Source organism: Westerdykella ornata, assembly GCF_010094085.1.
Source record: "Westerdykella ornata strain CBS 379.55 unplaced genomic scaffold EI97scaffold_8, whole genome shotgun sequence".
NCBI lineage: Eukaryota > Fungi > Ascomycota > Dothideomycetes > Pleosporales > Sporormiaceae > Westerdykella > Westerdykella ornata.
The window spans coordinates 815,743-842,364 of NW_022986858.1; the positions used below are offsets into that span (position 1 = coordinate 815,743).

At 53.0% G+C, this 26,622-nt stretch overlaps 10 protein-coding genes and 1 non-coding gene across 11 annotated transcripts; 5 read left to right on the forward strand and 6 right to left on the reverse strand.

The window, feature by feature from the left end:
- The first annotated feature begins 272 nt into the window (after positions 1-272).
- EI97DRAFT_t47 lies at positions 273-365 on the forward strand. The gene has a single exon. It is a non-coding gene; the product is annotated as a tRNA-Asp (tRNA).
- Positions 366-1,502: 1,137 nt separating this feature from the next.
- Positions 1,503-5,007, reverse strand: EI97DRAFT_500841 (uncharacterized protein). The gene is made up of 2 exons (XM_033802677.1): positions 4,355-5,007; positions 1,503-4,303 (listed from the first exon to the last, which is right to left on the reverse strand). Exons 1-2 carry the CDS (start codon positions 4,701-4,703, stop codon positions 1,770-1,772), a joined length of 2,883 nt encoding a protein of 960 aa, XP_033654788.1. The 5' UTR covers positions 4,704-5,007; the 3' UTR covers positions 1,503-1,769.
- Positions 5,008-5,775: 768 nt separating this feature from the next.
- On the reverse strand, positions 5,776-6,908 carry EI97DRAFT_432846 (uncharacterized protein). Its single transcript, XM_033798254.1, has 3 exons — positions 6,554-6,908; positions 5,875-6,484; positions 5,776-5,800 (listed from the first exon to the last, which is right to left on the reverse strand). Exons 1-2 carry the CDS (start codon positions 6,595-6,597, stop codon positions 5,986-5,988), a joined length of 543 nt encoding a protein of 180 aa, XP_033654789.1. The 5' UTR covers positions 6,598-6,908; the 3' UTR covers positions 5,776-5,800; positions 5,875-5,985.
- Positions 6,821-8,427, forward strand: EI97DRAFT_432847 (uncharacterized protein). The gene is made up of 2 exons (XM_033798255.1): positions 6,821-6,908; positions 7,016-8,427. The coding sequence occupies exon 2, from the start codon at positions 7,092-7,094 to the stop codon at positions 8,133-8,135; it is 1,044 nt and encodes a 347-aa protein (XP_033654790.1). The 5' UTR covers positions 6,821-6,908; positions 7,016-7,091; the 3' UTR covers positions 8,136-8,427.
- Positions 8,428-8,545: 118 nt separating this feature from the next.
- On the reverse strand, positions 8,546-8,902 carry EI97DRAFT_375903 (uncharacterized protein; the record flags this gene model as incomplete). The annotated part of the gene is made up of 1 exon (XM_033795534.1): positions 8,546-8,902. A coding segment is annotated over one exon (357 nt), but the record flags the coding sequence as incomplete, so codon positions are not given.
- Positions 8,903-10,095: 1,193 nt separating this feature from the next.
- EI97DRAFT_441988 (uncharacterized protein) lies at positions 10,096-11,344 on the forward strand (the record flags this gene model as incomplete). Its single annotated transcript, XM_033799732.1, has 2 exons — positions 10,096-10,240; positions 10,287-11,344. 2 exons carry the CDS (start codon positions 10,096-10,098, stop codon positions 11,342-11,344), a joined length of 1,203 nt encoding a protein of 400 aa, XP_033654792.1.
- A 225-nt stretch (positions 11,345-11,569) lies between these two features.
- EI97DRAFT_417424 (uncharacterized protein) lies at positions 11,570-15,649 on the reverse strand. Its single transcript, XM_033796922.1, has 6 exons — positions 15,183-15,649; positions 14,825-15,124; positions 14,634-14,777; positions 13,335-14,577; positions 12,708-13,285; positions 11,570-12,659 (listed from the first exon to the last, which is right to left on the reverse strand). The coding sequence occupies exons 1-6, from the start codon at positions 15,337-15,339 to the stop codon at positions 11,947-11,949; spliced, it is 3,135 nt and encodes a 1,044-aa protein (XP_033654793.1). The 5' UTR covers positions 15,340-15,649; the 3' UTR covers positions 11,570-11,946.
- A 159-nt stretch (positions 15,650-15,808) lies between these two features.
- EI97DRAFT_500844 (F1-ATP synthase assembly protein) lies at positions 15,809-17,225 on the forward strand. The gene is made up of 2 exons (XM_033802678.1): positions 15,809-16,225; positions 16,274-17,225. The coding sequence occupies exons 1-2, from the start codon at positions 15,925-15,927 to the stop codon at positions 17,050-17,052; spliced, it is 1,080 nt and encodes a 359-aa protein (XP_033654794.1). The 5' UTR covers positions 15,809-15,924; the 3' UTR covers positions 17,053-17,225.
- A 156-nt stretch (positions 17,226-17,381) lies between these two features.
- EI97DRAFT_432850 (oxysterol binding protein 1) lies at positions 17,382-21,826 on the forward strand. Its single transcript, XM_033798256.1, has 5 exons — positions 17,382-17,637; positions 17,742-18,988; positions 19,035-20,350; positions 20,397-20,750; positions 20,800-21,826. Exons 1-5 carry the CDS (start codon positions 17,630-17,632, stop codon positions 21,616-21,618), a joined length of 3,744 nt encoding a protein of 1,247 aa, XP_033654795.1. The 5' UTR covers positions 17,382-17,629; the 3' UTR covers positions 21,619-21,826.
- Positions 21,827-22,985: 1,159 nt separating this feature from the next.
- Positions 22,986-24,741, reverse strand: EI97DRAFT_500846 (ankyrin). The gene is made up of 2 exons (XM_033802679.1): positions 24,574-24,741; positions 22,986-24,521 (listed from the first exon to the last, which is right to left on the reverse strand). Exons 1-2 carry the CDS (start codon positions 24,674-24,676, stop codon positions 23,098-23,100), a joined length of 1,527 nt encoding a protein of 508 aa, XP_033654796.1. The 5' UTR covers positions 24,677-24,741; the 3' UTR covers positions 22,986-23,097.
- A 481-nt stretch (positions 24,742-25,222) lies between these two features.
- On the reverse strand, positions 25,223-26,597 carry EI97DRAFT_493722 (uncharacterized protein). The gene is made up of 4 exons (XM_033802372.1): positions 26,215-26,597; positions 26,032-26,161; positions 25,826-25,961; positions 25,223-25,763 (listed from the first exon to the last, which is right to left on the reverse strand). The coding sequence occupies exons 1-4, from the start codon at positions 26,459-26,461 to the stop codon at positions 25,299-25,301; spliced, it is 978 nt and encodes a 325-aa protein (XP_033654797.1). The 5' UTR covers positions 26,462-26,597; the 3' UTR covers positions 25,223-25,298.
- Positions 26,598-26,622: the final 25 nt, after the last annotated feature.

Consider the following 26,622-nt stretch of genomic DNA (forward strand, 5'->3'; position numbering starts at 1 on the left):
CTGTGATGTCTTGAATAAAATTAAACTTGCTACAAATTGATCACGAAGTGTCCATTTCCCCTGTCTAGTGACTTTTCCGGTACCTAGGTGTTAGCGCGTTGTACCTGCCGTCACTGTGCCATGTGCCGCCACCACCGCTATGGTGGGATGACGTCACTAGTTCCTGGCGGTAAAGGTGACTTCCCTCTCTATCTGCATCAAATTATATTACTATATAAGATGTGAAAACACCAAACTAACCATAACAGCACCATCCACTGCATACAGTGATATCTTCGATGGTCTAGTGGTCATGATTTCCGCTTGTCAATCCACTTCGTGGATAGCAAGCGCGGGAGACCGGGGTTCGATTCCCCGTCGGAGAGCTTTTTTGTTTCTTTTACTTTTGGCTCCACCTTTTTCTTTTTTTCCAAAATTATCAGTCTCACTGAAGGTGTCTGTCGGAGCCTTTTCGTGTTTTTTGGCCGAGGTGACGAGCCTACGGGACGGCAATTGGGTTCGTCACCTCGCACAAAAGCGTGGTCCTACACGTTCTAGAAGCGGACAGTTTTAAAGATAAAAAAGGGGTGCGAGAAAATGAGAAGACCAAAAGGCTCTTCGACGGGAAATCGAACCCCGGTCGCCTTCGAGTTTTGTAAAATCTGCCGGTATACATCCAATCAGGGTGTGGTCATTAGCCAGGTAACCTGAAGGACGGGAGATGTTCACTGCAATGTTGTTTACTTTTGCTCTCGAGCCTAAGGGACGCCAATTGGGTTGGGTTCGCAAGTCTGCAGAATAGAAGGATCACCGACTGCGCAGCAGAGGGCCTCCCGCTATCGACGGTGCCTAGCTAAGAACACGTTCTTTGATCTCGTGTCTATCTCCTCTGCTAGATTACGTATTCTCCTACAATGTTTCGCTCCTCCCAAATCTCCGTGATGAGCCAATGTCCTTCTCACAAGTCCGCGCGGCCCTAATCTTGCTCCTTCGAAGGGACTGAAAAGTCCTAGCCGCGATATAATAATAATACAGCATCTTTGTACTTGAACCCACGTCGACTCGAACACAGTCACCTCATACTCATCATTATGCAGAGCCCGCAGCATAATAGGCTCACCGCCCTGATGCTCTGCTCAAAGGCGAGCAACACGCTGCGGATCCTCAGGCCTCTCCCGATCCACAGGGTCAGTCGTCATGTCGGGTAATGCCTCAAATTCCTTGCTCTCGCTTGAGGGGTGTCCTGTATGGGATTTCCGGCACCCAGTGCCGGATCACGATTGGAGTGGACCATTTCCAGGTTTCGAGGTGTGCCAAGTTGATGGATACTAGGAGTTCACGCTTCGAAGAAGACACGGGTATGAGGCCAGTTAACGGAAGTATACTGGCACTATAACCCATGCAGCGGACATCACCATTGCACGATAGACTCGCATTGTGAGGACGCAGATTACGATGTCAAATAAAATAATCCAAAAGCGTCAGGGGAAGCGAGAGTGAAATCAGCATGCGGCCAGCCGGAAGCAGTTTACATTTCACATTGTCTCAACCGTCCATCTAAATAGCAAACTCATAAGCCATGCACCATTGTATCAACAATGCGGAAGAAAACTTTTCCAGACCCAATCAATCCATATGACCGTTAATGTAACCCAGGCGCCGTATCCGTCACATTCCATAAATATAGACATGCCGAACTCCTTTAGATGCTAGATCCCGGGGTATCATCTAAGACAATCCCAGCCGACCAAATGTTTCCAACGCCCGTAGAACTGTGAATGGCGTGTCTCCTAGTTCACGCCTGACCATTCGATACCACTGGCATCGCCTTGCGGCCGCTGTTGCTGTTGTTGCTGCTGCTGTTGCTGCTGCTGTTGATTCCTCATCTGCTGTTGCTGCCGCATCATCAACATGTGCATCTGTTGCTGCTGCATCTGAGGCATCTGCGCCATATTCATCCCCATATTCTGCATATTCATTCCGCCCATCGCCTGCATTCCTTGCATGCCCTGCATGCCCTGCATCCCCTGCATGCTCTGCGGCATGCCCTGCAGGTTCTGCATGTTCTGCATGTTCATCGCTGCCATATTGTTCATCATACCCATGTTGTTCATCATGTTCTGCGGCATCTGGTTTGCATTGATATTCAGGCCCGCGCGCTGTTGCTGCTGCTGCTGCTGCTGCTGCTGTTGCATCATCATCATCTGTTGTTGTCTCGCTTGCTGAGCACGTTGTTGCATCGCCTGGATCTGCTGTATTTGAGCTGGGTTCTGGCCAGCACCGCTCATGAGGAGGCGAAGCTCGTTTTCCTTGAGTCGCACCATGTTCTCCATGTGAGCCAGCTGCTGATTCATTTGCACTGGGATGGCTTGCGGGCTTCCGAAGTTGTTGAGGAGCGATTGTTTGCGTTGGCTGAGTTGCTGCCTCAACGATTGGAGTTGTTGATTGACAAGATTGAGCTGCGCCTGCTGGTTGACCACATTCGGGTTCATCCCGGCTTGGCCCATGTTCATTCCGACCTGTTGGCCACCCATACTTGCAGCCTGACCATTCAAGTGCATTTGCTGCGCATTCTGTGCTTGTTGTTGCTGTATTTGTTTGAAGTACTGCGTAGCAAGCATTTGCTTGTACTGTGTTGGATCTTGCCCTTGAGGAACACCGTGCTGCTGGATGTGGCTCGCTGCTTTCATCATTGCAAACTGCTGGGGAGACACGCTCTGGCCTGGCGCTATTTGTACCCCCCGCTGCTGCATCATACGCAGGCGCTGTTGCTGTAACTGTGCTGCCTGGTACTGCTGCATCTGCTCCGGCGTCATTCCCTGACCAGCGCTGAGCTGCGGCGTCTGCATCATCACGGGCGTCTGCCCCGGCATAACTCCAGTCGGACTTCCTTGGTTGACCCGTGGTTGAGGAGTTGCAGCCATGTTGCGAGCGAGGCCAGCCGAATTCATAATGGGCGTTCCTTGAACCATCTGAGGGGTGCCCGTACGGCTCATGGGCTGGTTTTGCTGCTGACTCACGCTCCGAGCCATAGCAGCAGGATGATGCGACACCACCGAGGGTGGGCGAGCAGGACTTCCGGCCGCACCGTGGCTTGATGACGTTGCCATCATCTGGGTGCCGCCCATGGCATGGGAGACGTGGGCTCCGATATGCGGCGAGGCTGCCGCGGCCATTGGGGTCTGCTGTCGCACGACAGGAGAGGAGAATTGAGGTTGGGTGGCCGCTTGTTGAGGGGCCTGTTGGACTGCACCGGCTCCTGTCATCTGCTGAGCATGGCTTGCTGCTCTCATCGCCTGATCTTGATGGATCGACTGCTGCTGTTGTTGTTGCCTAAGCAGTTCGTTCCGCTTAGCTGCGTTCGCCTCGGCTTGTCGCTCCAACTCCATCTTCCGCTTCCTCGCTTCCTGCTCTTGCAATTGCCTCTTTGCTTGAGCTTGGATGGCTTCTTCTTCCCTCTTGCGCCTCGACTGTTCCTCGTGGATTGCTTTGATGTTTTCGATCGTCTTGAAGCGAGAAAAGTTCTGATAGTTTGGATCTCGGATGGCGGCCGCGCTATCCTCTCCACCTGCCGCAGCAGCAATCTTGGTCACCTGGAATTCGTCTCCAGCGAGCATAAAGCGTTGGATATCAGCCGCTTCTGCCTCATCGGCGGCCAGCTCGGCCACGGTACGTTTCCTAGTTTCACGTGCTGGCGCCGGATTCTTGTTGTTGGGATGCGTTACGGCGTCCATGAGGGCAACGGACTCCATCAAATTCCTGGTCGGTTCAAGGTGAAGTTTGATGGGTTGCTCAAGGTAGACTGCCGCTTCGAAGTCGTAGGCGTTGCTCTCGTCGACCATCATCTTAGGCCTCTTTGGGCTGCGGCCGTGTTGCAAAGTCGGAGTAGGGGGCACCGCGGTAAGCGGAGTGGGCGGGTGACCTGTCGCCCTTCCAGCAGCCTGGTTCCTGCGAAAGGCTTGGAGATCAGCTGCTGGCGTGGTAGCCAGTAGTTGCATGTCTGTTAAAGTTGTGGAAGGGGTGGGGAAAAGGACCACAGTTGTGACCGTGGGTCTGGGCGGCAGCTTTTGTGAGGTTCGCTGTCCTGGGGCGCCCATGCTTTCCTTGTCGGCGGCTCTGTCATTTGCATTGTCCGAGCCTTTATCATTTTGGTCGGCTTTGGCCGAGGGTTTCTGCGGATAGGGCACAGATGGAGACGGCGTGATAAAGTTGTTGTAATTGTGGATAGAGAAGGGTTTCTTATTCGCTTCGCTGGAGTTACCTGACGCTTTCTTGCCGTCATCGCTATTGGAATTGTAGTCGTACAACTCAACAATCATGCAACCTGCGTACAGTATAAGTGACTGAGAGTCTCTCATGGCGTGGACAACTATACCATCGTAGAACGGGATGTCGAACATATACAGCTCTTCAAGCATGTTATGTGGCACCGTCTTAAGTCGAATATGCTGAAGCAGCTGCGACATAGGAGAACCATATGATAGCGACTCTTGAGAGTCGTTGAGGCGGAAATGGGTTGCGTACAAATGGACGCGTAGTGAGGGGTTCCGTCCCTTGAATTTGGCGAGGATATCATCTTGCGTCCATACAAAGCGGACCTCCCCTCCTCTCGAAGCCGCGTCCTCTACGGTGTTTGTCTTGGGCAGATTCGTGCGCGCCAGGCTGGGCCGTTGCGATCGTTGGCGGAGGGCCTGCGAGGGCCGGGCAACGGCTGCAGTCGACATGTCGCACCGCTAACAGATGGCAACGTCTGATGAGCCGTGGGTACGGGAGTCCGTGTTGGGTGTGTGCGTGCGTGCGGACAGGTAGGTATGTGTGGGCCAACGTGGAAGCGTGGAGGAGCTGTGGAGGTGAAGCTTCGCGACTACGGCTACCGGGTGTTCGTGTCCCACAGGTCAAAGTTGATCTGGGGATAAACGAGTGTTTACTGAAGATATCTCAAAGAATGGAGTAGTTATCGTGAGTTTTGAAGCGTGGAGGAACGCGTTTGCTGCCATTACCGCGCGGTAGCTTTGTCTGGTGTTGATGTGCCGTTCGTAGCCTGGCGCCTGGGCATGTTTGAGAGGTGAGGTTGCGGCTTGGTACCGCTTACATAATCAGGTCATTCACATCATCATCACGTCCAGCAGCTATATCATGGGGAGTTGCACACAAGGCAGTGTTATCGACTAGAATTTATAACCTATTTTATTTTAATGCCCGGATTGCTCACGAGGTTCTATCAGACGCTATTGCGGCGACTTCAACTGTACATCTACACAAAATGTCTACAAATTTACATCATAGAGGCTTTTGGACGACATTACTAGTGCTGGCCATGCTTCCGTCTATCGGCGTGTCATTTCTATGGTATGAGAACCATAGGCCACTTGTTCTGTTTACCTTCGATATGAGGGTACATGGCGCTTCCACATTTCAAGAACCGGACCAGTGAGCGGCAGCACTTGCCTGGACTGAGCGCACATCGGGAGGAATCCCAAGGACAAAATATCACAGACAGTTGCCTACCCGCTAGAGGTTACCAGACGGCTGATGCAAGTCGGTGGCGTTGTCGGACACCGTCGTCATCTTCGAATAGGAGAGAGGATGGGAGTAATATTCAGAGAGTGGGGCATATATGGGTCCTTAGCATTGGATATATCAAGGTTGTTTCCTTGGTTGCTATGAGCTTCTAATACGTATGGAAGGTTGGGGGTGTATCTTGGTATTTAGGCCGAGCGGGAGCAAACGCAAAGTTCTGATTAAGAATTAAGACTGGTCAGTTACAGAACGAAAGATTAGCTGTCAACATGATCGTATAGATCGTGCTCCCAGTTTTACGGTATGTGACGTCTCGCTGGGATACGGACAGGACGTGACTGGGAATTCACTGTCCGACGACTAACACGTCTCCAGTTTCTGCTATGGGAGGCCGAAACGACTCCATGACAGCAGCAGTTTATTGGTTAGTAGAGCGGTTTCTATTAGCCACTGTTAGGAATTAGTTTACTAGTCGCAGTTATTGACTTACTGAAGCGCCGGCTTGGTGCTTCCGGAAACCGTACAGTCGACTGAAAGACCCGGGTAACCACATCGCCAACATAGTCGGTGTGCACATAGCCAACACTTCCTGCGCAATCCCACATTAGTGACCCCACAGACGCAACAATACCATGCAGATCTGCCCATTTTGAGCAGGTATTGGGTCGATGTTGAGTTATCGATAACGGGAAAGAGGAGGGTTGATGTGTAGGTCGCGAAGTCCGACTGTCTCAGAATCCTTGTGGTATATTCAGTATATGAATTGGTGGTTGGCGAGCGTGTCTGAGAAGTGTACCGGAGTCGGTACGCGGCTGCCAGTGAGTATTTATGTACAAGGAGAGTGAATGATGAAAGGTTGTCAAGTGTCATTCGAGTCACAGCTAAGGTCACATTAGGTCCGGCGAAAGAATATTCAAAACAAGTAGACAGAATTGGAGAGGGCACAAACACGGTGAAGTTCATGAAGATGTCAGAGCAGGAATCTGTATGACATTCACCGTTTTCCTGCTCGATTAAGACTCGTAAACCTGCATTAAGTGCTAATAAGAAGTAGAGCAAATGAAGGTACACCATTCCACCTTTCCAATGTCTCAGCATTGTGCAAGGGCCTGACCGTACGAAACGACCAGGTGGTCAGTAAGAGATAGGTTTGAGCCTAGCTTTCGCTTGCTGCACCCACTGGCCTCGCCTTCAGCCATTAGGGTTTGTTTAGGCTCCTTCTTTTTACCTTTAGGAACGCCCTAATCGTGCATAGTTGCGGGGTATATTGTTATTAGATCACAGTGTGAGGCACAACCTTTCACTGTCTCTTCCGCGGTCTCAGACGAGGTGAAAGTCCCTCTAAACTTTCACTACGCCATATATTGTCAAAGCACATACGGACGAAATCTCCTGGGTTAATTTCATTGGTTAGTCTGTAACAGGCGACAGTCTCGGCGCACATCTTCTGGTCGACTTTATCTGTGCCCTTGCTCTGTCTGACCTTTCTACCTTACAACTCCTGACGCACAAGCAGCCAGAAGTTGTACTGCCGCAATCCACCACTTCCTGAAACGTTCGACAGCGTAGCCGCTCCGCTTCCAAACTTCACGATGTCTTACGCCTACCGTGGTTACTCCGACGATGACCTGGAGATGGAGGGTGCCGACATGGGCTACAGTTCGCCGAGTGACGATGAAGAAGTAGACGAAGAGGCCGAGGAAAACTTCCGAAATCACTCCGGCGAAGCGCAGGAGCAATTCCATGGATCATATTACTTCGACACCTACCCTTCCTCTCCTCTTAAGCGAGATGAACCTCGTTCTACTGTGCAGGATGCGGATGGAGCAGAGGGTATGGAGGATGAACTGGCCGGACTGACGGAGGCTGAGCTTGCCGCCATGACAGAGGAGGAACTCATATGGAGGCTCTTCGACAAGGAGCGACAAAAGATGCAAAACGGGACTCACGAGCTGGGACGCCAGAAGACAGCGGACGATACAACGCAGGCCCAGTCCAATATCGTAAACCCGATGCAAGTGGCCACCGTTGGCAAAAAACTCCCCAACACCCTCAACACAGTCACCAGTATGCCCTCGCAAGACACCGTCAACGACTTCTCACTGACCCTAGTAGGCGAAGGCATCACACTTCCGGCAGTCAATTCCACAGCTGCTTCCAGGGTTTCCACCTGCACTGACGTCTCCATCCCTGCTCCAGTTCCGACATCCCTTCCCCAAGGCCGCCGCTCAAAGAGGCCAAGTGGTGCTGGACACGGCCGGTACAAAAACCGAGGCAATGATAGCCGTAAAGGCAAGCGCCGTGGGGCTACTACTTCTGACCGCGTCAAGTCAGGCCGTGTCGGCAAAGGTGGTCCCGGTCGGCCTAAACGAGCGAGCGGCGCTGCACCTGTCCACACTCGCTTCTCCAATGTGTCTCTCGAGTCTCGTGTGTCATTCCTCCCTCTTGAGCGTCGTGTAACTTATGGTGCTGCTCCCTCTACGGTTGTAGAGCGCGGACCGCCCGCCTGCCGTAGGCCTTGCCGTCACGAGAATAAAGGGGGCCAGTGTAGAAAGGTCTATTGCAAGTTCCTTCATCGAAGCCAGGTTGGACCTTTCCGAGGATTGCTCTTCTCGCTTCCTTGGTCTCCTAAGTAGCGACGATGTTCTCGCGTATTTGTGTGGACTCGGACTTCTTCGTTACCTCAATGAGAGACATGGGTTTTCATGGTGTCTTATGGATAAACTATGACTGTAAACGCGATGGCGACGGGAATGGAGGGTTTCCTTGTGTTTGTTCGTACCAGGCTCTCTACTTCCGGTTTCATGGTCCGCCGCTCTGAACCTTGTCACGGATTTGCCGGGGGAGGCATCAGTAAGCGTATAGCCTGGAAATGGACTGATGCTGTAACATCCAGAGGTAAATATAGGAAGAAATAAAACAGATGCCATACAGAGACATTTGCCTGTCAGGTGTGATGCGAGCTTATCAACTCTACGAGGGTATGTTTTCTCGGATGCCGTCAAAACTCCCGGGACAACGTCGGTCAGTGCCCCATCTGAGCGCGTCACAGCGCGAGCGAGCAACCTCGCCCGCAGAGCTGTTGAGCCGCTTGAAGTGACTGACTTGTTAGCGACAAGCACACTCTTCTCAGGGACTGGGACAGATACAATCCACCGTTCTTTTTGACCTTAAAGACCTCGTATGGTATTGCATGTGTGTCGACAACCGGTTTGCTTTTACAGTGAAGGTCGAGGACGATATGCATCTTGGAAGATTCGTTGGGCGGAATCAGATGGGAGTAGTAATCATCAACGGGCTGAGGCCCGAATAATGCGAAAAAGCTTTCATTAATAGCTGCTTCCTGAAGCTCATATTTGACATTGAAACGAAGAATAATTCCCTTTTGGGGGGTTAATGGACTGCATCTTAGCAGTATGGCTATTTAGGAAGCTTGTGCTAACAGCCTAGCAATGGCCTTTTTATACTCCGTGAGGGGAAGCCACGAGCCATTTCCTTGGCGCCTTAAGGTGGAAAAGGAAAGTTACGCAAAGCCACAGCCGCGGCGGCACTGTAACTGCTTTGGTTAGAAACAAACCATGATGCACTACCCTGGGGCACTGTTAGGTTTTGCAGAAACAGATGGCTTCTTGAACCTAGGCGTAAAGGCAACGATGTAAATATATTTTGCGCCTGGTCTTAGATGGGTATGCATAACCACCGCACTAAAATTGCAGGCATCTGTTTCCGTGAGTCGCAGGTCTCTTGTAGACGGGATGTGGAGATACACCAGTTGCAATCTAACAGCAGACGGAAGCAAAGTGTAACTTAAAGTTTCCCACGTGAAGGTCCCACTAGGGTGTAGACCTGGGAAAACGCCTTGAGTGATACTGCCAATAACCTGACCTATCTGTCGAGTTGTTTGCGTACCCTAACTTTCACCGCTCAGGCCCCTGTGCGACTTACGTAATACAACCTAGCCAATAAGGCGACTCGAACTTATGCTCTATCTCCAGGACCACGACCAAGACGATTACGAATATTAAATGAGATTGAGAGGGAGTGAGTGGAGGAATAAAGAATTCAAGGGAAGATGTTCAGAGAAGTCTTCACACAGGTATAGGGCAAGATCAACCATATGTGAAGGAATTGATAGAATCGAATGTCGAATAGATGTCGAGATGTCTCGGGGCGTTTGAGTGTACTGTAGTGACTCTGAGCTTCCTCACATGTATACTCAAAATCTACGGATTGTACATCAGGTCGAGGTAGCCCTGCGACTTCACTGAATGAAAGGGGGTTATATCGGATTGGGTGTATATTAGTTGTCGATACTATGCTCTCAATGCTATTGTACTCATCTTTGATATTAGGCTTCTTGTATTTGCTACCGTGAAGTCGTTAGCAAAAAGCGAATCCGACAAAGTTGTCCTGGTATTGTTCAATTAAGTGACAAGACCCCATCTTGATCCTCCCTACCTACCTCTCTCAAAGGTATACTTTGTACCTACACAATGCAAGCACTTTCTTACCATCACGAGTTCTATTGCACTTTCATCGACGCCTTCATAGCACCTCTTGGACTTCTCACAGCCTATGCTAAATTTACAATGCACAATGCAGGAGGCGCGCTCGCAAATGACCCTAAGTACACTCTCCCAGTTTACCCCCCATCGCACCTACAACCACAGGGAGCCGCAAGGATTCCATCTCCCTTTACTTGCGGAGGCCCTCGTCCCAGCTCAAGCTCTTGGATTCACGCGTCAGAGTCCGGCAGGGCAAGGGCGATCCCACAAACATTGTCCCAGGATTTGAAGAACGAGGGAAGTGTTTTCCAAGACGAACAACACAACCGCTAAAATTAGCAACTGCAACATCTCCTCCACCGACTATACACGCGACCAACCCGAGACAAGTCTCTCCCAATCCCCGTCGGAATAGCTGCCAGTTCGCACGAAATCCCCTTCCTCACACCACCCAACGCCTCCCCCTACCGTACCCCAAAGGCAACTTTGGCATTTCACAACCGCCAACCGCTCGTCCCATCAAGCCCCCTCCCCAACTCAAGACCCCTCCCAAGCAAATCCCAGGTCCGACAACGCCACCCAATCCCCCATCCGCCGACCCCATGACATCCCTCTCCTCCTCCCTCTCAAACCTCTCCCTCACCCACCTAAACGACCGCATCCAAGACCTCTCTTCCCACCTCGCCAACTTGGACCTATCGTCCTCCTCAAACACCTCGCAGGCTCGTAGCTCCGAGACTTCGAAACTGAAAGCCTCATTGACGACGTGTGTCAACGAGATCGAAGCCCAGCTCTCCGCGCTCTGTCTAGCGTCCCCGCAGGAAGAAGAGAAGGACCAGGTACTGAAGAGGATGAGGGATATGGTAGGTCAAGGGTCGTGTCTTCGGAATCCTGCAGCCGGAAATGCGCAGGCATGTGCTCAAGCCTCATCTTTCCCATCTGCACCGGCAGGAACGGACACAGGAACAGGCATGATGGCGACTACAGGACCAGGCCACTCCCACCCCTTCCACCCCTGCATTCCCGTTCCTACCACTCCCTCTCACCCTTCCACCACACCCATACCCATACCCCATATGCACAGCAGCTCCATCTCCGACACCGAACTCGCCGCCCTAAAAGCCCAAATCGCCCACCTCCAGACCCGCCTCGCTCAGCTCCAGCAACAAACCCAGCACCTCCGCGACGACACCAACAAGGCCATGTTGCTGGCGCGCTGGCTGCAGGGAGCGCGCTTGATGCATGGCGGGGCCGCGGTGCTGCATCCGGCGTTGGAGATGGTGCTGGTGTTGTGGGTTGGGGTGTGGGTGGTCAAGGGGTTGGTGGGGTTGTTTGGGTGAGGGTTGCGTGAGGAGGAGGGATGGGGGGTTTGCGAAGTGGTAAGTACAGGTGGAGAGGTGTGTTTGGTTTGGTGAGGAGATGGGCTTGGAGCACGAGGAACGCTTTTGGAATCTGGCTTACAGGTGAAGGACTTGGGGGCTTGTGTTTTGATATATGCATGTCTGATACGAGCGAGAGGGACATAGCTGTGCTTGTTATTAATATGGGCAACTGAGACATGTTCACTGATGATGGCGGTATCTCATTTCGAGTATGTCAGGGGACGTCTCTGACCCAAGGAACTGTACCCTCCTCTTTCTTGTAAATGATAACTGTGCGTGCAGCTGAATGAGAACGCAAGCGCCAGGATAGCAATGGGTTAGCATCCTATCTTCGAATGCATCTCCGTTCGAACGAAACTCGTAAAAAGGTAGATCGTGCGTATAATGTATTACAACACGTCCATTCCTGGTCCTTGACAACGCTGTACTGTAAGCCCATTGGAATTTTCAACCCAAAACTGCACAAAGGGATATCACGGTAAAACAAAAACCAGACCAGAACCTCACCAATCACCTTAATCTCCTGTACAAAGACGCATCATGTCCACGCATCTTCTGCATCACCCTTGTTCCGCCCCGGGCCCCGTATCTCCATCCGCGCTACCATCACGGGGTTCCTCTTCCACTGCCCCAAACGAGCCCTCGCCATAAAATATAAAATCGTGCGGTAGGTATTCCAAGTCCCACGGCATCATGTCCGCACCTAGAGCGGACATGTCGACGTCTTGCGAGTCAATCACCATATCGCCGAAGGCTTCCGAGCCCGAGGCGGTTGGGTAGGCGCCGAAGAGGGAGGACGGCGACAGTTCCAGAGAAGGAGGGATGGTGTGAGGAGGTGCAATTGCTAAGGAGCTGGGGGTGTTCGGGAAGGTGGAAGGAGGTAGTGACAGTGGCGGATTTCTTGGTGTCGGATGCAGCATGTGGGAGGAGTTTGCATTGTTCAGGGGCGAATGGAGGTTGAGGAGGAGGTCGGCGTCCGAGATGAGCGAAGGGTCCGCGGCAAGAGGATGAATCTGAGATTCCGGTGGGGGTGGCATGGCTGCAGAGTCGATGAGCTGCGGAGGAGGAACCGGAGCGGATGCGCGCCTCTGCGTGAGAATCTCCGCCCTGAACTGAGGCGGATTGGTAGGAGAGTCAGATAGGACAGAGGCGATGGACGGTTGGAGCATATGTTTGGCCGGCTTATCGCGATGATTGCTGGCTTCTGGGGGATACATAACGGCGACATTGGTCGATGGAGAGTTCATCGTGCCGGTTAGTGACCATCCGATAGCTGGGGACAACGTTAGCGGATACTCGTGATAGAGCGCAGCACGAATACCTTGACCTGTCGTAGGCAGTGGTGTTCCAGCAATTGTGGGCGTACGCGCACGAATAGCGGCGGTGACCTTCGCCGCGTTCTCAGCACCCATGCCCTCAGAAGTCAGATAGGCGCCCCAGCTGAGCTTTCGCCGCCAGCCGGGGCTCGTGAAAGAAGGTTCCGGTCTCGGCTGCTCTAGAGCATTCTCCACCTCTTCGGCAGTGTACAAAAGCGGATCGCCCACGCCCTTGGCTTTCTGGTCCAAGACTGTGAGGATATACTTGACTCCGGCCCAATATGTCTCTAGTGACTTCAGAGCTCTGTAGCATCGCTGATAGTTCTGGTTTGCGGCCGAAGCGAGCAAGGTGTGTTTGTGCGCCTGCTTCTGATCATGATCATTTGCACAGCCCGCTCGAATGGCGTTGGGGGGCCGGGGTGGGTTATCGAAGTCTAGGTGATCGATTGAAGGTTGGTTGGCGTTCACAGGGTGGTCATCCTGGGCCGAGCCAGGCGATGAAGGACGTGAATGTGGCTGCGAGGATGTGGTGTGCAGGGCAGTTTCTTTGAGGAAAGCACATGCTACGATGTAGATGGGTTGGCTAGATGTCGTGAGCACCTCCAACTTATAATAGTTCGAATCGAACGTACCTCGTGAAAGGATTACCCACACCAGTTTTTGCATCGATGAGATCTGTGAAAGCCAAGATATCGGCCACCGTCTTTGCCGAGGACATTGAAAGCTCTCGACTATTATTCGAAAGGTGATGTGCACTGCCTTCGAAAGTCTTGAGCAACGTCGGCTGGTGTAGAAGCACAATGAGGGTGTGAAACCAACAATGCAGGAGGAGAAAATTGGTGCCTTGTCTGATCTTGACATAGTGTTGGAAGTTGACTGCGTTGAAGTGAAGCTTAGGTGAGAGCCCCTGATAGATTTCTGTTAGATGGAATTCCAGAGTGTCCAGCTGCTTGCGAAGCGCTTCCGTTATGTGTGCCTTTTCTTTGATGCGATTTAGCAGATCCGTAACTCGGCCATATAAGTGTATGATTCGAATTAGTGCAGGGAAAGGTAGTGGCCAACCAGAGGTCGGGTCGACCTCGTCCAACGAAGGAAAAGAGATCTCAATGTCCCTGTCGCGGAGGGTCACGGGCCGTCCGGTTCCCGAAGAGATGACACGGTCCAAGAAAAATATTGACCAGAAAGTATCCAATCTTTCTCGTTCGACTGCTCGTTGTTCTGCTTCTTCAGACGTGCTAGCAGTCCTTCGTGGCGGCCCGGAGGTGGGCGAACCGTTGTTCAACCCTGCGTTAGGATCCGTCTTCACGGATTCGGGGGTGGGCCCGCCGCGTCCCTCGTACTTGAGCCCTTCGAGCGTCTGCATACCCAGATCCTGGGCCATTCGAATGGCAATGCCCAAATACATCCATAGTCCACTATCCCGGTTGGCACCAAACTCGTCATACGCGAGCAGAAGCGCAGCCTGCACAACGGCCACGCTGGGGCAGTGGAAAGCATCTGGAATGGCTGACTTGGCCCTTTGAGCAAAGGCCTGGCCATACTCGTGAGGTTGTATCCTCGAGCTCTCTCCGTCCTTCTTCGCTTCTGCCGAGCCAGTCAACAGCGGGTGCGTGGAGAAGCGTGCGGCTAGTGCGCAAACAGCATCCACGAGGATAGCGTCCACCTGCTTCTCCTCGAGGTCACGCAGAAAACGCTCGGGCTGCAGGAACGGAAAGGTGCAGCCAAAGTGGACCATGAAGAGCTTGCAGAGATGTGTAATCAAGGGGGGTGGAGCTGTGGTGGAAGTGTCGTAGACTGGGAGTTCGACGGGCGTGCGAAAGCCAGGGGTAGTGGGTGATGCAGCGGATGCAGCGTGACCTGGCGAGGACTCGAGAGCTGATTCAGAGTCAGTGGGCCACTTTTCTCCTCTTCTGGATACGTGACAGACATACCATCTGAAGAAGTATGGCTCGTCGAGTGCGCCTTGCCGCGCACCTTGACCACCATTTGCTTGAAGCCCGGCATGATGGCGGTGGGCCCAAAATACCGAAAGAAGGGCATCCGGTTGCGAGTGCTCAGGGACAAGGACGCATCATCTGGTACGTATAAGCGCAATCGATTGCCGGCGGTGTTGAATCCTTACTTGTGGCGCTGGGCACCTTCGCTGTGCTGGACGAGTCTTGATCCGGCGACGCGTGAAGGGCCGCATGACGAAGCGGTTGACGGGACGGCACTGGCGATGGAAGGGGCTCTTCCTGCTTCGGACGGCCATTGCTAGGAAGAGATGTGTCTGCCGAAGGTTTACGTTGGCGCAGCCCTTGCTTTTTCGTGTCCTTTGCATCCTTGTTGGTGGTGTCGTTGCTGGTCGTAGCATCGGCGTCGGCGCCGTATCCCGCGCACTCGTGTTTATTCTGTTTGCATGTCCCACAGACTGGACGCTCGCCTGCACGAAGTTAGTAAAAAGCGGTGCACATGGCCCGGGGATGGGGGATGGGGCGAACCCGAGCAGCGTGTCTTCTTCCTCCGGCAGGTCAAGCAGGCCGAGTTGATTCTCCTTCGCTTCGCATAGGGGCCGTCGGAATTGGTTACGAAGCGAATGGGCTTTTGGAGCGGAGCAGTAGCATTCGCGGACGGCTTGGGTGCGGCAGTGGTTTGCATGAAAGGGCGAGGGAGATGTGCTGTCAGAGACTTGTCGTGACAGCAGCATCTGGCGTGGTGGAAAGCGACGGTAGACGATCAATTGCGGCGCTCCTGGAAGGTTGCGCGAGGGGCGGGGCTGCAGAGGAAAATTGGAGAGCGGCGGTGGTGAGGAGGAGGGCTCGAGGTTGGCATCACGACGATAGAAGGCAACCTCTGGGACGTCACGGGATCTCCAAGAGTATGTCAAACTATATTCTGACGGTTGAGCAGCAGCCACAGCAGCATCCTACCTAGGGCGGCATCTGCATCCAGCTACCCAACAGGCGTCGACGGCGTTGAAGCTTGATGAGCCGCGGAACGAGTGCGGAGCGGCAGGGCGTGGGGCGTCGAATGATGAGTAAGCCGTTAAGTTGCCAAGATATTCCCCAAGTTTTCCCCATGGACCGGGGCCTCCCTGGCGCCGGCAGCTGAACCGAGATGGGATGGAATTCAACGCCAGGTCCGTGCATCATATCGTCAAGAATCTCTCGGAGCATCGCGAACGGTCGGCAGTTCTTTCCCCACGGTACGCTACTGCCCCGGATTCCGTGTCTCTCTCAGAGTATGGAGTTTCTTCGACCTAGGCTCGCGACATTGAGGCTCCCAGTGGCCCGGAAAGCCCCCCGCCCGCTCTACCAATGTCTTCACACTTCTTCCTCACGATGTGCGCAACCGCTTGGAACCCCCGCCGTACCAGGCCCGCCGCCCAAAGCTCCCACATCAGAGGCCTTTGAGCGAGTCGCGCGGAAGAGGAGACAGGCGGAGCTATTGCAGCAGGCACGGGAGCTGAGGGCGTCGCCAGCGCGGCCCAAGACTGCCCTGCAGAAGCGCTTCTGGCGCGATGTGTCGGTGCACGAGTCGGATGGTGAGTCCCCATCGTCCAAGGGAAGACGCTGTGCTGACAACGTTGGAGACGGCCTACAGATCTTTCTCGACAAGCGCCCCGTCCGCACTCCCTCGAAGCAGATCCTCACGATCCCTCGATCCAAGAGCCAGCTGGCCACAGCCATTGCCCTCGAATGGGACCTGCTAGTGAGTGCACAGCAGGCGCTCAAGTCAGAATACATCCCCATGACCTCTCTCGCCGCACGCGCCATTGATATCGCAAAGGCCGACGCTGAAGGAAACACAAAGATCCGGGACGACATCATCAACATGCTCATGCGCTACCTGGCCACCGACACGCTGCTCTGCTGGGCCCCGGAGAAGAACATACACGACGCCGCAGGCGACAGCGCCTCGTTACGGAACCTGCAGATGAAGCTCGCCACTCCCATCATCGCCTACCTGACGTCCAAGGTCTGGCCCGGTGTAGAGATTGTTCCCATTCTGGAGCCGGATAGTATCCTCCCCATACCCCAGCCGGAGATGACGAGAAACGTGGTGCGCGGCTGGCTTACCGGTATTCCTGCCTTTGAGCTCGCCGGTTTGGAACGAGCTGTTCTCGGTTCCAAGAGTCTCTGTATCGGTGTCCGTCTCATCCACGAGTGGGGCGAGGCTTTTGCGACAGCACGCGAGCCCTCCGAGGGAGCCCGTTTCGGCATCGAGGAGGCGGCAGAGGCTTCCAGCGCCGAGGTTACGTGGCAGACGCAGCACTGGGGAGAAGTCGAGGACACGCACGACGTGGAAAAGGAGGACTTGCGCAGACAGTTGGGCGGCGTGATATTGCTTGTAGGCGGTGACTCGTCATGAGCTGGCAAAGACGTTGGAACTCTTAGAGGAGGCGCTTCTTAGTGGCTCTTGCACAAAAAGGGACATGGATAACCCATACTGTAAGCATAGAAGCAGGCTGGGCCAAGATAGTTGGAGTAGCTGCCCAGGTGCCATCTGACGCGGCGTCAGCAGTTAAATCTACAGCGTACCGTTGAGCTGCGTGCACTGCATGCAACATAACTTGGTATAAGTACATATTTTACACCTTCTCCCCTTTTTGGGGGGCTGGATGAGATTTGGGTGCCACTTGTATACACCAGCAACATCACTCGTCTCTGATTGGCTGGGTCAGGTCGAGCTTTTGGACCCCTGAACGCATCTCTCAACTAGAAAGCCCCGCCGTCACCGCAACCGTCACTCCTCACTCGTCAGTTCTCATGGGAAATTCGTCAAACTCGGCGCCGCCCAGGACACCCTCGGCCTACTCCGTTTGTTCTGTCGCGTGGAACCCTTCACTCCTTGAACAACGTGCAACGTTTTCTCTTCCCAGCATTTAACCTCCCTGGGCTTTTTTGCACGCACACCGTGATTGGCGCCCTGCCCAAGCACGAACACAATGGAAGGGTGAGTGCTCCGACGCTCAGGACGGTTGAAGCATCAGCGTAGTCCGCAAGCTCATGCCATGGTTGGGTACGTGACGCTCAGCAGCGACTGATAGCAAACGACAGACACAAGCGTTCCAAATCGTCTACAGTCAAAAGCCTCATCAACCGCGTCTCCTCCAAGACTGACGTAACCGACGTCAATAGCTCCGAGCCCGTAGCGCCCGCCTCCTCCGCAACTTCCGTCAAGTCCCACACGGGATCCTCTGCCTCCAAACACCACCGCTCCGCTTCGAGGCACCACCGGCCTCACCTCACCACGACTATGACGAACACCGCACCACAAGATGGCCTTCCTCCGGCGTCACCAGCGCAGGGTCCCACCCCTACCTCGCCGCTGCCACGAGCTGCGTCTGTAGAGCAATCCGTCAAGCTGTTCCGAGTCTTTGAAGCCTTGCGCAATGGCGATACAGCGGCTATCTCCAAGGCAATAAGGGAGCAGCAGGTGCCCCAAAATGAGGAGCGAGAGGGTTCCTCCTTGTCATTGCCTGGACGTTCGGAGGGTACTTCAATATTGCATCTGGCCATACAATGCGCAGAGCTGCCCGTCATTGAATTTGTGCTCTCGAGTGCAACTCCAGGGCCGGACTCGGTCGTTGACGTAAATGGCCGTGATCGCGACGGGAACACCCCTCTGCATCTGGCTGCGACACTCGGTCGTGTGCAGGTAGTGCGCATGCTGCTCGATCAACCGAATGTGAACGATTCCATCACCAACTACAACGGTCAGACGCCGCTCGATCTCGCTCGAACGCCAGAGATCTTCCAACAGTTGCAGCTCGCGCGGTCTATATTCATTGAATCCAATGTGAAGAAGATACAGCACCTCGTGGCCACGCAGGACTTGGAAGGGATTGAGAAGCTCCTGCAAGACCCGAGAGTTAAGAGTTCACTGGACGTCAACGGCGGAGACCTGCCAACCGATCCTGCGGTGGTCGATGCCGGAGGAACACTTTTGCACGAGGCGGCCAAGCGCAGGGATGTCAAGTTGGCCCAGCTGTTGCTTCTCAATGGTGCGGACCCTTTCCGGCGAGATCGAAAGGGAAAGCTGCCGCAAGACTACACCAAGGATGACCGCACTCGCGCGATACTGAAGCGATCGCCAGCTGCGGCTGCGGCACAGAGAGGAATCCAAGAGAAGACTATCCTAGCGGGTGCGGGTAGCCAGTCGGCCACAGGGGAGAACAGCATAGGCGCAAAGGAGTCAAGAGAGATGAAGGGCTACCTGAAGAAGTGGACGAACTACACAAGTGGCTACAAACTGAGATGGTTTGTGCTTGAGGATGGCGTCCTGAGCTATTACAAGCATCAAGGTAAATGCAAACTTATTCACCTGCTGTATCCCGCTAAGTCATCCAGACGATACTGGCTCTGCGTGCCGTGGTGCCATCAATATGAAGATCGCGAAGCTCTTCATGGACCCCCAGGATAAGCTGCGTTTCGAGATCCAAGGGAAATCTTCCGTCAAATACCACTTGAAGGCGAATCATCAAGTCGAGGCCAAGCGCTGGTTCTGGGCTCTGAACAACGCCATTCAGTGGGCAAAGGACGAAGCCAGAGAAGAGGAGAAGCAGCGGTCCCGCGACCAAGAGTTATTGAAGCAAGCGAGAATTGAGCAGCTGGACAAGTCCCGCCTTTCCAAAGACAACGACTCGCTCAGCCATGCCAGTACCAGGTTGCGGGGTGGGAAGGATCTTGTCCCATCCACGTCACTGGGAGTCCCTCTGACAAGTCAGGACGCGGCGTCACGCCCTGCGGCCAGCATCAACGGAGAGCCTGAAAGTGCATACGAGAACAGCGTAGCTGGCAACGAACTCGGAAGGATAGTCAGTCAGTTCGGGACGACTACAATAGAAGGCGACTTGGACGACGATGAGGAGGATGGTGATGACGCCAGCAGCCACGAACTGCGGCCCCAGAGCAAGGATGCCTTCAACATCACTGCTCAGTCGGCCAAGGTTCAATTGGATCTGTTGGCCCAGGTGACAGCGGCGCTGCAGGCAGAGAAGGGGAAGAATCCGACGTTGCAAATCTCTGATTCGCTGATGGTACAGGCTCTGGCATCATATGAGGCAGCGGTTGGAAATCTCAAAGGCCTCATTGGGGATCTTCTGAGGATATCACGAGATCGAGACGCATACTGGCAGTACCGGTTAGAAAGAGAAGCCAATGTCCGCCGCATGTGGGAGGAGAGTATGGCGAAAGTGGCAAGGGAGCATGAAGAGCTGGAGAACCGCCTCGGGGAATCCGAGCTTAAGCGGAGAAAAACAAAGAGGGCATTGCGGGAAGCCCTTGATGAGTACAAGGAGGAAGGAGGGAAAGTCCTGGAGGAAGATGAGGAGTTCACCGATGCAGAGGAGGCGATGTCAGAGATAATTCCTGGTAAGGTTGAATCTCGCCGTTCTTCGCGAGCTTTGAGAAGAAAAGCCACCTTTGCAGACATCGTTGCCGAAATCTCAGAGTCCGAGTCCGAGGAGGAAGAGGAGTTCTTCGACGCCGTTGGAGCTGGCGAGGTCGAGGTTGCTCAGATGCCGGAGGTGCACGCCTCCAAACCTACAGGAGATCTCTTCAAAAATAGGTTCGAAGTAATCAAGACGGGTTTCAAAGGCTACGAGGATGGCCCAAGGAAGAGATTGGCCATGGACGCGGATAACCGGCCTAAGATTTCTCTATGGGTGAGTAAGGCCTGTCTCCTTGAGTGAAGGGGCTAATCAGTCTTAGGGCATTCTGAAATCCATGATCGGCAAAGACATGACCAAGATGACGCTCCCTGTCTCCTTCAACGAGCCAACTTCGCTGTTGCAGCGTGTTGCAGAAGACATGGAGTACGCCGAACTCCTCGACACTGCCGCCGAACGTGTGGATTCGACCGAGCGCCTACTCTATGTCGCCGCATTTGCCGCCTCCGAGTATGCCTCTACGATCGGCCGTGTAGCGAAGCCCTTCAACCCCCTGCTCGGTGAGACGTACGAGTACGCACGACCGGACAAGGGCTACCGCTTCTTCATCGAGCAAGTCAGCCATCATCCGCCGATTGGGGCCGCCTACGCCGAGTCGAAGAACTGGGATTACTATGTAAGTCATGCATGTTACTTGGATGTCAGTCGACACTAACACGGTCCAGGGTGAATCTGCAGTGAAGTCCAAGTTTTACGGCAAGTCCTTTGACATCAATCCCCTCGGCACCTGGTTCCTTCGCCTGCGTCCCACGTCCGAAGGCGGCAAAGAAGAACTCTATACCTGGAAAAAGGTCACCTCCTCCGTCATCGGCATCATTACCGGTAACCCCACCGTCGACAACTACGGTCTCATGGAAATCAAGAACTGGACCACGGGCGAAGTCTGCCAACTCGACTTCAAGCCTCGCGGCTGGAAAGCAAGCTCCGCATACCAGGTCGTAGGTAAGGTGCTCGATGCCGAGGGCCGCGTGCGATGGAGCGTCGGCGGTCGGTGGAACGACAAGATTTACGCCCGCCTGACGCCTGGGTTCGAGGACGCGGAAATCGAAAAGGGCGGGTCCAACAAGCACAAGCACAACGAGGAGAACAAGGCGTTCCTCGTCTGGCAATGCCATGAGCGACCGACGGGCATCCCGTTCAATCTCACGCCGTTTGTCGTGACGCTCAACGCACTTCCGGATGCGCTGCGGCCGCATATCGCGCCCACGGATACTCGGTTGCGGCCCGATCAGCGGGCGATGGAGGATGGGCGGTACGATTTCGCGGCGACAGAGAAGAATCGGGTGGAGGAGAAGCAGAGGAAGACTAGAAGGGAGAGGGAAGCGAGGGGGGAGGAGTTTGTGCCAAGGTGGTTTAGCAAGGGGAGATGTGAGATCACTGGGGAGGAGTACTGGGTTTTCAACCACGAGTATTGGCGGATTCGGAATGAGGTTAGTGAGAGGAGGGCAAGGTGGGAGGAGCAGGGGCTGGAGGATATTTTTTGAGTGTGGATTGAGTGTTTGGGGGAAAATAGAATAGACGTCGGAGGTGGTGTCCGTCTGGTTGAGCTGGCTTGCGTGGCGTGGTATGGTGTGCGTAGTGTATGATTGATTGCATGGATTATGGTTTGATGATATGTGTAGACCTTGCACGAGATGATGGGCTGAATGCATTTCCGATATATAGAAGTTGAATATCTGCCATACCTCTGCAACTGCACACCCGGCTTCCACATGTCGCACATCATCAATTGCCAAACAACTCGATCGAGACCCGCACGGAGCTGAAATGACAACGACGACTAGAGTAGGTAAGCGGGCGTCTCGATAGATGTACTGTGTGGCACGGCGATGGCTTAGGGTCGTCGGCAAGGTAAACCTGCCGTACGCTTTTTTCTCTATGAACCGTCAGACAGCCCGGGCTAATTCTTGATAGGCTTCTTATATTTCTTTTTGCTTCCCTTCTTGTTATTTCTCTTTTTAGGGCACACTTTTTTTTATTAAACTAAAAAAGTTGGTGTAGCGCTGGAAGCTTTTTCTTCCGTATGAGTATGTGTATGGTTTTCAGTATCGTGCCTACTACCTCTGCGTATGTGCCATCTACCTGCGTAGAGGATAAATATATGAAGGCCGTGGTGCCATTGCGGGGGCTTCCATGGTTCGAGATCTTCCCGTACCTACGACCTATGTTAGGTTAGCGATTCGATGTATTCTCCAAAGCGCTAAGATGATGATCCAGCGTAGTCCGAGTCGTAGTTGGGGACGACGGTGGTCAGCGAAATCTCGGATCGGTTAATGTAAATGTACGTCTCTATTTCTCTCATTGCAGATTAAGGCCCTGTTAAGGGTTAGATCTCTGCTGTATCTGAGACCACAGGGGCTAGCAGAGTATATATCAGGCGAAGCCCTACTGGAACTGGAGTCTACGGTCTTTGTTTATCTAACCCATGTAGCTTTACGAACACTTACACTTAAGATGAACGTGGATAGTTACTTGTAAGAAAGATCAGTTTCGAAATATTTGTGTACACAAACGTCCGGTTACATGCGAAGTATGCGAGGCTTATTGTGGAAGGTGTCCGTCTACTTAGAGGAATGTTAAGGTGCGGCGAAGTATTGAGGATATACTAGGAAGCTAGTAACGTGAGCTTGAGGCTATGTTCTCCTGTCCTGAGAAGGGTGTTCATGTTGGAAACTAGCCTAAGGACAGGGGGAACCTTAGGATATCTGCACTTGCACTTGCTGAGTTTGCCAGCATAGTCGGAAGAGAACTTAAGGGACGGAATCCGCCACTGGTTACGGGCTGGCTTGACGTCTATTCGAACAGGCTGTAACCACGGTTGTTGCAATCCAGAATCATAGAATCAGGTCTTAAATTTCGAGAGTTGAGCTGTAGCAAACTCCGCTATGATTCCCCTCCGATCCCGGCGTGGTCGACGAGCGAAGTCGAGATAAGGCAGTATCCGCAATGATGCGGTACAAACCTCATTTCTCCAGACGGCGTAGCCGCTTTTGGTACGCCGCTGCACACTTCTCTATGTCGACGCCGTGTGCTTCCAGAAGTAGAACCATCGATTCCAGTCCATTGACCTTGGCAGTAATGTAACAGTCTCCAGCCCACTTATTCAGATGTGCACCTCGCTCCAACAGCAGTTTGAACAGGGCCTCGTTTTCTAGCGCGATGGCGCACACGAGCGATGAGGGGCTTGAGGCATGACACCAACCATCAGGGTCATGGAACCACTCAGGCGAGGTGCCTGCGTCAAGTAGCAAACGAATTGGTCCCACATCGCCGCATCTACTGTGAAACAGCCATTTAGGAGCGGGAAATCCCCTGTCCAAAAGTTCACGCGCGAGTTCCAGGTGACCGCATTCTGCTGCTGCACTGACAAAGCGGGACGCGGGCTCTGCTCCGTGCGCCAGCAGACAATCGAGAACTTCCTTGTGTCCCCTCCAGCAGGCAGCTCTCCCGGCTGGAAGGAAATATGCTTCGGGGGTCTCCGAGTACGGTATTCCAGAGCGACGCGATTTCGGGAATAGGGGCTTCAATTCCAGCAGACGCTTCACGATTTCCACGTTTCCAGACCAAGAGTGCGTTGAGAGTAATGAATACAGAGGTTGATTCGGGGGCTCTAGGGCGTGTAGCTTGCGTAGCTCCGCCAGGAAGTCGAAAATCGCAGGACTGGGAGTGTCGACGGTATTTTGCAGAGCCATGCGGCCAGTCTCTGTAGCCCAGGGCAAGTCGTCATCATCCGCCTTGAAGGCGTAGATAAACCGGACCATATCTGCCCGACCGGCCCTTGCTGCGTATGCAAGAAGTGTCGCGCGCTGTTCGCATTTGATCTCACTAGTAGAAACTCCATTGGTTAGGAGATACTCAACCGTGTGTTCCGTTCCATACTTTGCGGCGATTTCGAGGTATTCCCCAAAGATTACGTTGGGATCCGTGTCCGGGTCAAGCGCCTCGACCACATAGTCCTTCTCCATGGCCCGCTCAATCATGGGAAAAGTGTTTGTGATGATAGCAGCGGCGAAAAGAGACAACTCATATTGCTTGTCCGTGACTTCTGCACGCCTGTGGTATATCTGACGGAGGTTGACGACGTCGTCGCCGCCCATGTGAGGATAACCCTGCGGTAACGCTGCTGTGCAGAGTGGGCGTAAATACGTTTCGATAGCTACCGATTGCGAGTTGTCACAGCCCTGATTGGCCTTGTGAACTTCCTCGGCGGCGGTCCGAATGCACTCTAGGTATGGAAATCCATGTACTGACTTTGGTGAAGAGAGACGATGTATGAAATAGGGGAGCACGATCTTTTTACTCGCTTTCCGATCATAGAGGTCCTCTGAGAAATAATCGAGAAGGTGGTAGGTGTATATAGCCTCCATGACTGCGCTTGCAAAGAACTCTAGAGCCTGTTAGCCAACTCTTAGTTATTTCATGTGGAGGGGGAATCTCACTGTTGACGAGCCTCAGCCGTAGTGCACGTTTGAGCTGTCGTGCAAGTATTGCTTGTTTGACGATCTCGTCGAGTAGCTCCCGTGGGAGATCAAGCAGATGCATGGCTGAGCCCGTTGGTTTGAGTCCAACACAGAAGTTCGAGAATGTTAGGATTAGTCCGAAGTAGGCTTTCCAGCTGCAAGTGAAGCTAGTACTCTCTCGAGCTACCTCAGCAGCTGGGAGACAAGCGCGTCCGTGAGTGCCTAGTCAATCGAAGCAGGACGAATATTCTGCTCTTCCCTTGGGTCGAACAGAAAGCGGCACAGTTGCGTGCGATATGACGCAGGCTGTGTGGAACTGCTGCGAGCTTTCAGATCTGACTGACCGTATCTGTACCTGCATGCCAAGACCATACGAATAGGGTGAGGGAGAAAGCACGTGAATCGAGCATACCGTCAAGGTGATGATTCACCCTACATAATTATCTCATTTTTTCCTTTGCCTCTTCTACATTGGGTAGCTACGTCTATCGTTCTTCTTTGCCTGGGTTCTAACAATGTGTCAAACTTGATTAGTTGCGGAGATTGGGAACGTAACACATGCGTGATCTGTCGCATCCCATCGAACACAATATATATTTTTTTGATATACTTTTAGATTCGATGTTTTCGGCTTCGAAAATAATTCAAATGTAGGCCCTTAACACCTAACCTACACCTATAATACATAAACACCTATACACATTCTATGCCGAGAACGCTCTCGCGACAAGCTTAAGCGACTTCAGCATCCTCTTCGTGATGTCTAGATATCTGCTGAGTCTTCCTTTCACCGCGGCATCCTCCCTATCCTGCTTATCTTGTGCGCTCAATCCCGGCTCATTCACTCGCGGAAGTGTGTAACCCATGTCAGCAAGCACTGCCCATAGTGTTAGGTAGCAGTAGTTATCCGCATTATTAACGGCCATATCGGTTGGCTTCTGAATACTGTTCTTCCAGCCATAAGCAGTCTGGGGATCCGGGAGATCTCGGATCCTCATTTCTCCAGTTGAGGGTTCATATGATAGAGCGTGCGCAAATTCGTGGACGATAGTGGCAGAGACCAGATACGAAAGGATTCCGATTGGCACGTTGTTCAAATCTAACGCCTCCACGTGGTGGTCGATCCGGAGAGGAAGACCATCGCCAGATTTGAATGCTTCATCGCAGATCTACAGATATATTCGTCAATCACGACATGAGGGTGAGATCGAATTCCAAGGGAACAACTTACAACCACAACGATACGGTTTGGATTATGGCCCGCGCGCGGGCTTGTCGGGTCCGTTGCATCGAATGTCTTTCCATTGTATGCCCGACCCAATACACCAGGTTTGTAACATGATGGTTTCAACGGAAAAATCAATTCACTACAGATGACGTTAATCTCGGTTCATAGTGTTCATAATCTTACTAACGGATTATGTGCCTCTCACGTACTTGGTTCCATCGTACCAACCGCCGGTGGGCCTCTCAGATCCCCACCGCCTGTCATTATCGCAGAAGACTCTTATGTCGGACGTTTTGAGGTCAGTCACCGGGGACAAGTCGACGAACTCTTTCAGAATGCCTGTACAAATAGCATTATTAACGCCCTTAGCAGAAGGAATAAAATCTACTTACCTCTAACGTACTGTCCCTGGGTAGAGCCCTTGTCTGTCCGGAATATACGCTTGAACACGGCTTCAAAATCAGTGTCTGTTGCGCTATCCAATCGTTCCCCCGCCCGCCTGGCAAGCCTCAGCGATTCTTGCCAATAGTCATTCCAACCGGGCTTGAATGTACAACTGTAGTCGATATAGAGCGATTTGGAATGCGCGACGAGAGGGAGCGACAAGGCTACCAAGACCAATGAGTTGAAGTAATGCATGGTAATGAACGTAATTGCAACGCAGCAGGTAGCAGTTGAATTCAGGGAAAGCGAATTGAACTCAAGTAATTCTTGAGTGGAGGTTAAGTAGTCTTGTCAGAAGTTCATTTTGAGTTGTGAATATTTTTGGAGGACTTGGTCGAAGGAACGGCGTTGAACCA